Source organism: Suricata suricatta, chromosome 11 (assembly GCF_006229205.1).
Source record: "Suricata suricatta isolate VVHF042 chromosome 11, meerkat_22Aug2017_6uvM2_HiC, whole genome shotgun sequence".
Taxonomy (NCBI): domain Eukaryota; kingdom Metazoa; phylum Chordata; class Mammalia; order Carnivora; family Herpestidae; genus Suricata; species Suricata suricatta.
The window spans coordinates 12975071-12985776 of NC_043710.1; the positions used below are offsets into that span (position 1 = coordinate 12975071).

Consider the following 10706-nt stretch of genomic DNA (forward strand, 5'->3'; position numbering starts at 1 on the left):
GCTGCACAACTTCCTCTCAGACCAGAAGACCATCTCCTATGCTGGATGCTTCACACAGTGTCTGCTCTTCATTGCCCTGGTGATCACTGAGCTTTACATCCTTGCTTCAATGGCATTGGACCGCTATGTGGCCATTTGTAGCCCTTTACATTACAGTACCAGAATGTCTAAGAACATTTGTATCTCTCTAGTCATGGTCCCCTATACTTATGGCTTCCTTAATGGACTCTCCCAGACATTGCTGACTTTTCACTTGTCTTTCTGTGGCTCCCTTGAAATCAATCATTTCTACTGTGCAGATCCTCCTCTTTTAGTGTTGGCCTGCTCTGACACCTATGTCAAGAAAATGGCAATGTTGGTGGTCGCTGGATTGACTCTGTCGAGCTCTCTCTTCATCATCGTCCTGTCCTACCTTTTCATTATTGCAGCCATCCTGAGGATCCGTTCTGCTGAAGGCAGGCACAAAGCCTTTTCTACTTGTGGTTCCCACTTGACAACAGTCACTCTATTTTATGGAACCCTCTTCTGCATGTACTTACGGACTCCATCTGAGAAGTCTGTGGAGGAGTCCAAAATAATTGCAGTCTTTTATACTTTCCTGAGCCCAATGTTGAACCCACTGATCTATAGTTTAAGGAACAAGCATGTGATCCGTGCTATGCAGCAAGTCATTCAGGGAAATCTCTTTCATAAAACTGCCATGTAGGCATCTGTTCAGTGTAATTACTGAGTGACCATAACAACATAGTGGGTCTCTTCACAGGACAAACCTGTTGATTTACAGTCATTATTTAGCTTCAAAAACTCTCAATCACATTAGCAAATTTCTTCTCAAAATTAATAGCTTTATCTGCGTCTCCCTCTCTCTCTCTCTGACCCTCCCCTGCTAGTACTGTCTCCCAAAAATAAATAAAAAACATTAAAGAAGTAAAAAAAAATAGCTTTAGTAAGAATTGCAATGTTGAAACAATATTTTCCTTAGCAAAAAATCTCAGATTATAAATTCAGTAGTATTCAATAATTCCATAAATCATTTTAATGTCTTTACTTACTTGGTGATAAGTATTAGATTTAATTCAGTCTTTATTTATATTTTTTAAATTTTTTAAAATGTTTTTATTTATTTTTGAGAGACAGAGAGAGACAGCACAAACAGGGGAGGGTCAGAGAGAGAGGGAGCTACAGAATCTGAAGCAGGCTCCAGGCTCTGAGCTAGCTGTCAGCACAGAGCCTGAAGCAGGGCTCGAATCCACAAACTGCGAGATCATGACCTGAACTGAAGCCGGATGCTTAACCAACTGAGCCATCCAGGCACCCCAGAATTAATTCAATCTGATAGGAACACTGGAGATTCATCTTCTCTGAATTATATGGTCTACAGAGTCATAGTTATGTTCAAAACAGAGTGGTTAGTTTTAAACATTTTGGAAGAGAATTATGAATATTTATTCTTCAATGAGTGGTATAGATCAATGGTCTGGTGCCTGAGTAATCACTGGATTCACCTTGGAGAAATTTTAAATATAGGATCCCTCATAGGTTTAAACTTTCCGTGATTTTTTTGCAACCAATTTTTTAGACGTCCTGAAAAACTTTTGTCTTATAAATATTGTGTATGCTCCTCAGTTTTGAAAATATGCTGTCAAGATCTGTTTATAAGATTTCAGAATCATGGATCCAATTCAATCATAGTATAATAGAAATCTAGATATGTATTTCATTCAGTAGTTCTGACTTAGATTAAATTTATTCAGACTTAATAAATAACATCTATTACTTTGTTCTCCAGACCTAAGAATGCCCTGAAACATTCTACAAATGAGTGGTATGTCTTTATTGCTCTGAGGAGAATTCCTGAGGTTTACTTTGGTTCATAAAGTGTCTGTGACTCATTATTTGGTGAATAAATCTGTTACAGTATTCCCCCAAATTTCTATTGTGAATATTAATAGTAAAGAAGTTATATGAGGAGATGCATAATTCAACACATTAGCACATGAACCTATGTGTTATTAGTCAACAGATGGTTGCATGTTGAAATGTAAATTAAATTTTTAAAAAATTATCTTAAATGTTTGGTGTTCTAATATTCTGTGCTCTGATATTAACCAACTAAGATAACAGTAGTAAAAGCTTTTGTGAAATCAATTCCTATATTTAAAGTAATGTATTCAAATGGTTTTTCAGAACAGTACTTAAATGACCTGCAGTTTTAGTAAATTAGGCTCCATTCTTAGGTCTCAGTTGATTGAAGAAGGCCGATTCTACCAAAAATGTTTGCCATATACATATAAAAAATAAACTGACATGAGGCAGTAACATTTATTGGTGACATTTCCTAATTCAATGGGCAACTTCCGTTTGTACATTATTCTATTTTTCTCAATGATTTGATATGCATGCATATTCTTATAATTCCTGAGACACAATTGGAATCATTTACCATATACAAATTTGAAAACTGATTTTTCACTTGACTGTGTAATGTTTGTATTTACATACAGACTAAATATTTTAGTGGACATCTCTTTTAAAGTAGTATTATACAGAAAATTCGATCATACCTGAAATTGGTTACAGAAATATTACATACTAATTGCAGAAAAGCAAATTGGAAAACATTGAAGGGTTTTTCAATTTTGGAATAAATTCAACTTCAATTATGAAATAAAAGCAACATTTATTTGTAATCTCTTATTGAAAATGCATTTGGTGCACCTTATTTGTATATAGTTTATCTTGTAAGCTTCCATCATATTGTGTCCTTATTACTGTTAGGATTGACTCATGTCTTCATAAACGTGGTTGATTGTTTCTTTAGGATAAAGAATTGCTGCATTTAATGCTCTGGATATAGCTTTTGCTATTTTTAAAAAGTTTTTGCTATTTTTTTTCGTGGGTAAATTTTTTCTGAGAATCATCAACTTAGTCATAGGCACTTATGACTAGTCATGCTTGAGAGTAACCGGTTGACTGTGCCTTTATTTTTTTATTTTTTAATGTTTATTTATTGCTGAGAGAGAGACAGAGCATGAACAGGGGAGGGGCAGAGATAAAAGGAGACACAGAATCCAAAGCAGGCTCCAGGCTCTGAGCTATCAGCACAGAGCCCAATGCAGAGCTCAAACCCACGAACTGTGAGATCATGACCTGAGCCAAAGTCGGCCACTTAACTGGCTGAGTCACCCAGGTGCCCCGACTGTGCCTTTATTAATATTGGGGTATATCATTTAAGATTCATTGTTTGCTTCTTTGTTGTCTCAACTACACTCTTAGGAAAGGAATATGTTTTAATTGGAACAGAAGAAGAATTGAAACAACTTTTAACTAATAAAGGCCATACATCACTTTGATGATTGCTGTTCATGTTATTTCTGATGATTCCTCACATGAAGAATATTTACATTTTTATGGGAAAATTTTTTGAATTTTGTTTTGTGGCTTTTCTTTAACCTAAAATTAAATAAGCAAGCATCTCTGAATGTTATTAATTTTTCATGGCCATGTTTTATAGGAATAGGTTGAATTTTTCTAAATAAAATATCATTGCACACGGTGATATTGTATAGTTTTTTCCTTCATGTTTTAACTACTTTCTTCTTTTCTTTAATTAAAAAAAATTTTTAGTTAATATGCTGTGTAATATTTGTTTCAGGTGTTGCTTGTGGTTGGCTTGTTCAAGTTTCTATGTCTTCCCATTTCAGTTTTACTTGTTTTCATAGTTTTCTAGGAATTCATCCATTTCTTGCAGATTGCCCAATTTGTTGGCATATGATTTTTCATAATATACTCATATTTGTTTGTATTTCTGTGGTGTTGGTTGTTATTTCTCCTCTCTTAATCGTGATTTTATTTATTTGGGTCCTTTCTCTTTCTTTTTGCTAGGTCTGGCTAGGGGGTTATCAATTTTATTAATTTTTTCAAAGAACTAGTCCCTGGCTTCATTGATCTGTTCTGTTGGTTTTTGTTTATTTGTTTGTTTGTTTCAATATATCATTTATTTCTGTTCTAATCTATATTGCCCTTCTTCTGGCTGTAGGCTTCATTTGTTTTTATTTTTCTATTTTATTTAGGTGTGAAGCTAGGTTGTTTATTTGTGATTTTTCTTGCTTCTATGACAGGCCTGTATTGCTACATCCCATGATTTTGTTTTCATTTTTATTTGCTTCCATGTTTTTTATTTTTAATTTCTTTTTTTAATTTCCTGGTTGACCCATTGTTTTGTTAGTAGTATGTTGTATTCGCTTCTGTGTATCTGTGGTCTTTCCAAAGCTTTCCTGGTGGATGATTTCAAGGTTTGTAGTGTTGTGGTCAGAAAATGTACCTGTTATGTCACAATCTTTTTTTATTTGCTCAGGCCTGAAATGTGACCAAATTCATGATCTGAGCTGGAGAATATCTCATGTGTACTTGAAAAGACTGTGTATTCTGCTGCTTTAGGATGAAATGTTTTAATGTATCTGTTAAGTCCATCTGGCCCAGTGTGTCATTCAAAGCCATTGCTTCCTTGTTGATTTTCTGCTTACATAATCTATCCATTGGTATTAGTGTGGTGTTAAAATCCCCTACTATTTTTGTATTATTATCAGTGAGTTCTTTTATGTTTGTTATTAATTTATATATTTGGGGACATATGTATTTACAAACATTAGAACTCATTGTTTGACAGTCCCCTTTATCATAAGGTTTTAATATTATTAAATATAGTTCCAATCATCTCTTGGTACATTTTTGGTTTAACATCTAGTTTGTCTGGTAAAAATGTTGCTGCTTTGGCTTTATTTTATGTCCATTTCCAAGATAAATGTTTCTCCATCCCCTCACTTTCAATCTAGAGATATCTTTAGGTCTAAAATAAGTATCTTTTAGGCCCATATAGATGTTAACTCATTTCATCTTAATATTTTAAAGCAATCTTTTATTATCTTATGTGATGTTATCTTCATTGTATAATTAGATGAAAATATTTCTGTTTGTTTCTTCTTTGTTCACCATCTATATGTATTTTAAATTCTTACAATTAATATAAATTCAAAATATGTTCATATTACTGGTAAAAAAAATTCCATCTTCATTATTTTTCCTTATAAAAGTTTTTGTAAGAAATACAAATCAGATGCTACCAGAGTCCAGCTCTAGCTCATCCAGGGTTGCCTGAAGGATGGATGGTGTCGGCAAGAAAGAGTGAGAGAGCCTCAAGTTTCGTTCTGATCACCAGGCAGGCATCTCTGCTCTGTCTGTTTTGGCGTCTTTATTTGCAGGTTAAGTGATAACATGACATCAAAAAATAGAATATTTAACAGTGGCTAATTTTTTGTGATAAGATGCTTTTTTGTGTGTGAAAGTGTACAGAAACAGGTTTTATAGAAGTATTTTTGTAGAACCATCCCCTTCATGCTTCATGTCAGTCCCCCAGAATAAGAAAGTAACAAACCTATCTTATATTGTACAGGTTGGTTTTTTGCCAATATGTATGACTTTGTTTTTAATTAACAAGTTACAGCCAATTCATGTAACGCACTTACAGTGACGTTGAGTAAATCATGTAACCAAGAAAGTAACAGGATGTTTTTAGCAAAAAACAGGATAACATAGACCTTTAGGTTAGTAATGCTAAAATGAAAACATAGGTTAAGTTCTATATAGATAGGCTAGGAGTTATTTTATCTAGCTCATTAATCACAAGAGAAAGAATCCTGTTACCATTGCTTGAGCAGACATTTTCTTTGACATAAGCACAATGGGGGCCTTAGGTGTGTTGGCCTTGCACCTGGGTTTCTGTTTTCTTATCTATCCTCATAACTGAAGTCAGTACAAGGAAGGGTATTTGTAGAATGTCGACCTTAGGAAGGGACTATGTTTTGTCCTTGTTTTCTATTTCTTATCTCCAAGTTAGGCTTCTTTTCTCTGGGCCAGATTTAAATGCAACTCTTGTGTTTTTAACCTCTTCATAGTCTATGTTCTGAACCTACGGGGTCCTATTGGAAGAGTCTTCTGACAAACATCTACAGTGCTTTGATATAAAATGTTTGTAGGGGTAAGAATATGCTTCTTCTATTGAGGTATCTGTGTGGGGATTATTGGTCAGATTTGTAACACTGTGAGGCCTAATCAATAACAGCAGTCCCATTCCCAATATGAGTGATAGAAGGGGATACCAGTTTTGCTTCATGACAGGAGCTGTGCAAATGTCTGCCATTTCCTCACTGTAACTGTGTCATCCAGCAAGGTTGATGCAGCTCCCAGCAAGATGCTTTTAGCTATCCAATATTTTTAACCCAGAATTTATGCATGAGATGGTTTCAGTCATGAAATACATGAAAATGTATACATAAAAATCAAATGTGGCTAAGCATAGAAGACATATTTCCTGTAAATTATTTGAATAATGAGTAAACATGTCTTGGTATGAATAGTAGTGTGATAGTGTGATAGCGTGGCCCTCACACCTGATTGGGAAATGTATGGAATTATGGCACAGAGAGTGCTGTTTAGTAATGAAAGGATATGAGTGAGTTAATTTTTTGTTTTTGTTTTTGATTTTTTGTGTGTGTTTTGTGTTCTTTTTTTCCTGAAGGGAAGAGAGATGTTGGTGGCTTATAAATGAGGAGTAAGAACATAGTTTTATATTAAACATTGTGCATTAATTAACATTTTTACAGAAACCTTAATTTTTGTACTGTGCCCGTGTCCAAAATGCCGCATATCTTTCAACAGATACTGAAACACAGATTCTTATCATTTGCTGAATTTTCCTTTGGCCAACAATTATTCCCCCAAAGAACTGACATGCCCACACCTAGCTCCCAACTGTGAGTCATTCAATCACTGGAAAAAAAATTCAGTGTTGACTGCAATTATTAATAGTACTTAAGGTTTCAATAATCAGGAAAATGTTTCTGAGCTTCATCATAATGGAAAAAGTTCACAATAGAAAGTTACTCTGTTTTGACTATAAAATACTTAAAATAAGCATCACTCTGGGTGCCTGGGTGGCTCAGTTGGTTAAGCATTTGACTCTTGGGTGGGCTCAGGTCATGATTTCACAGCTTTTTGAATTTGAGTGCTATGTTCAGCTTTGTCCTGGCAGTGCAGACCCTGCTTGGGATTCCCTCTCTCTCCCTCTCTCTCTCTCTCTCTGCCCCTCTCCCACTCACACACACACACACACACACACTCTCTCTCTCTCTCTCTCTCTCTCAAAATAAATAAATAAACTTAAAAAACTAAATAAAATAAGTAGCACTCAACAATTGGGCAAAGATTTTGCCACGAATAGAATAAAGTGATAAAAGTATTAAGGTTTGATAAGTTCCTAGAAATCAGTTGAAGCACTAACCCCCAACATATAAATAAGTGCTGCAAGCTGTGAATGGAAATTTTGATAAATTCTAAAAATGGATGAGTGAAAGTTTGGTAATAAAAACATGAAATAAGATACTCTTTTGTGGGGGCACATCCAAATTTGGCTTAGGCCATGATCTAACAGCCCTGCAACAGCTGTGCTGACAGCTTGGAGCCTGGAATCTGCTTTATACTCTGTCTTCCTCTCTTGCTCTTTGCCCCTTCCCTGCTGTGCTCTCTCTCTCAAAAATAAAAAATAAGAAAAAAAACATTAAAAAAAGGATACACTTTTGTGTATCAGTTCAGAGAGTTCAAAAGGACTAGTAATTTCATATATTATTAGTGTCAGGAAAAATAACAATTCAGTTTTTCTGGAAATCAACTAAACATTATATTTTCAGGAGTACTAAACATGGCCACTTTTATTCAGCTCTCCCAATTTTAAGGATGTGTGGAAGGCATAAAAAGACATTTTGGAGAGTATTTTCATAGTAATGTTTCTTTTGTAATTGAGAATAAGGCAACAAGTGATCTATGAAGTACAGACTGCTCTCACCATGGTACCCTGTTCACTGAAACTTCTGCAGAAGGCAAATGTGTCCTGCTTCATATCGGTCACAGCAGCATGACAGGTGAGGACTGCCTGCATTTTGTAACCCATTAGGCATGAGCAGATGCCAGAGATTAAAATAACAAAGTACCCAGTTAAGGAAAAGAAAAATGATTTTACAGAGCATTTTATAAAGGGTACGATAATATTTATGTTATGATATACTTGTTAAACACTAAGACTAAGGAAAAGTAAAACTTGTTCATTATGTTCATGTAATAATTTTTCCATGATAACTATTTCTGGTATAAGTGAAAAAAAAAAACAGAACAAAACAAAAATTGACCAGCAACAACTGTGTTACCCGTACAATCCCTAATCTTAAGATATCAAATGATGGGGCACCTGGGTGGCTCAGTCGGCTAAGCCTCCGACTTCTGCTCAGGTCATGATCTCACATTCGTGGGTTCAAGCCCCACGTCGGGTTCTGTGCTGACAGCTCAGAATCTGGAGCCTGCTTCTGAATCTGTGTCTCCCTCTCTCTCTGCCCCTCCCCTGCTCATGCTCTGTCTCTTTCTGTATCAAAAATAAATTAAAAGTTTTTAAAAAAAGATATCAAATGAAAAGATCTTTCTTTATTAATGTTAGATTTGAAACAGGAAAGTGGGAAAAACAAGGGCTCCAAAATTCCTCCTAAAAGTAATTGAACTGAATGGTCATTCAGGTTCCTTTTAATTCCAGTTCCTCTTATTTTCCCCCTTATACACACACACACACACACACACACACACACACACACACTGAAATGCTATGCAGCCATAAAAAGGGAAACTATCATGCTCTTAGTGATAATATGGATAAATCTAGAACGTATTATGCTAAGTGGAGTAAATCAGACTGAGAAAGACAAATAACATACGATTTACCTCAAAAATAAAATGAATAAACAAAGAAACAGAAGACCTGTAAATACAGAGAACAAGTAATGGTTGTCTGAGGAGATGTTGGTGAGGAGATGGGAGAAATGGGTGAAGGGGAGTGAGATATTTTAGTTGTGGAATGAATGAGTCTTTGGAATAAAAGGCACACATAGGGAATATTGTTAATGGTATTGTAGTCACACTGTATGGAGTCTGGTGGCTGATGGTGAGCACAGTGTAACATGTACAGACGGTGAGGCACCATGTCATACACCTGTCACATTAAATGCTAACTGTATCTAAATAAATATAGCATGCTTCCAATTAACTTGAACAAACAAACTATACTTATGTATTTTTCAGGGGTGAGGATTGGGGAAAGTAAACCTGCATAGGTTTAATCAGGAAAATAAGTTTTTCTTTGATACTGAAAAGTATACCAACCAAAGGAGAGTTCCACCAAATATTCTTCTTCTTCTTGTTGTGCTGAAACATCACCATCACAGCCGCTAAAACTGGGTCATGGAGATGAAGTAAATCAAATTTCAGTTCTAATAAATTGCATCTGATGCATGAGTGTTTTCTGTGATGATTTTATATCTACTGTATTCACACATACGCACAATGGAATAAACACTTAACAGTGCTTTTGAGGACAAAGGAAAATTTGAGTACCCATTTCCTCATGGTGATTATACACACCAGTACACCCAAAAGGAAAGACATTAATAAGAAGATTAAAATTGTAGGACCCTATCTTTGTGTGTGAAATTTATATGGATAAAGATTTTCCTGAGAGGAAAAATAAAAACTCCTTAAATATTAAAAGGAAAATATGTATTAAATATGTCATATCAATGGTAGCTATATTAATTCACTGAAGTAAAGTCCGAGTTCAAGAAGTATCAAAAAATGTGGATTATGGCTATGCTGCAAGGTGGTTGCAAAATACTAAAGAGAAATTTTCATGCTTAGAATAGCTGCTATTTTAAAACTAGTTTGTGGGTAGACACAAACAGAAAAGTAATATGTAGAATTACAGAGCAAGGAATTGTCAATAATGTAGGAACAAAATCATAAAAACCTCTGATGGAAGCCATGAAATTTCTATTTCCTGAATGGGTTTCTCCCATTCATATACATACCTGCTTTGATTAAGGAAAACTAATGAAACAAATGCATTGGGTAATTAAAATGCAAAATATCAGATTTTTTTGTGAAAATAATAAAACACAGATGCTTTTCCACTCTGGATAAGTAGATATGAGAATTTGTCAAAAATGTACTGAAGCAATTATCCAGAATTAGAGCTTTCAGCCTTTTTGGAGAAGAGAATCAGCTTTCATTATAGGAAACTATGTAATATATCAAATGAATGTAAATTATTGTCATATTCAGGAAACATACTGCAAAGCCCTGGACTTTGCTAATAGAATAGCTCAGCAAGGGTCAATATTGTCGACCTATGGGCTGAAAGGAAGGACTTCTCTGCAGACTGACCAAGTGGAAGGGGGCTCTTGAATGAGACCAAACAGAGGACCCTGCTTAATTGTAAGCAGCTGACTTCTCCTGCTGTGTTTCCCATCCGTCATCATTTCTAAATAACTGTGCTATTCATAGTTGCCATTAGAGTTCTCACTTGGTCAGAAGCTGTGCATATTTAACCAATGTTAGTGGTAATCCAGAGAATTGCATTCAGCTACAACCAACAAGGGTTGCTTTTTGATTGTTTCTTTTTTCACGAGATTGTCAAAATTGACCTTTTCTCCATTGTACCAAGGTTTCTCCTACACATTGTTCTCAAAGCCTGCTTCACGTTTTTGTTCCTCAGCCTGTAGATAAATGGATTCAGCATGGGGTTCACAAAGATACAAACTACTGCCACAATTTTC

The 10706-nt window shown here is 35.1% G+C and overlaps 2 protein-coding genes across 2 annotated transcripts in view; one reads left to right on the forward strand and one right to left on the reverse strand.

Moving 5' to 3' along the window:
• The window catches only part of LOC115306854 (olfactory receptor 5M10), a 1247-nt gene extending 541 nt beyond the window's left edge, over positions 1–706 (forward strand). Inside the window, exon 2 of the mRNA XM_029957425.1 lies at positions 98–706. Within this exon, the coding sequence (XP_029813285.1) occupies positions 98–706 (609 nt within the window). The remainder of the gene's footprint in view (positions 1–97) is intronic.
• LOC115272411 (olfactory receptor 5M1-like) overlaps positions 1–10706 on the reverse strand; it is a 22207-nt gene that overhangs the window by 10815 nt on the left and 686 nt on the right. The window lies entirely within an intron of this gene.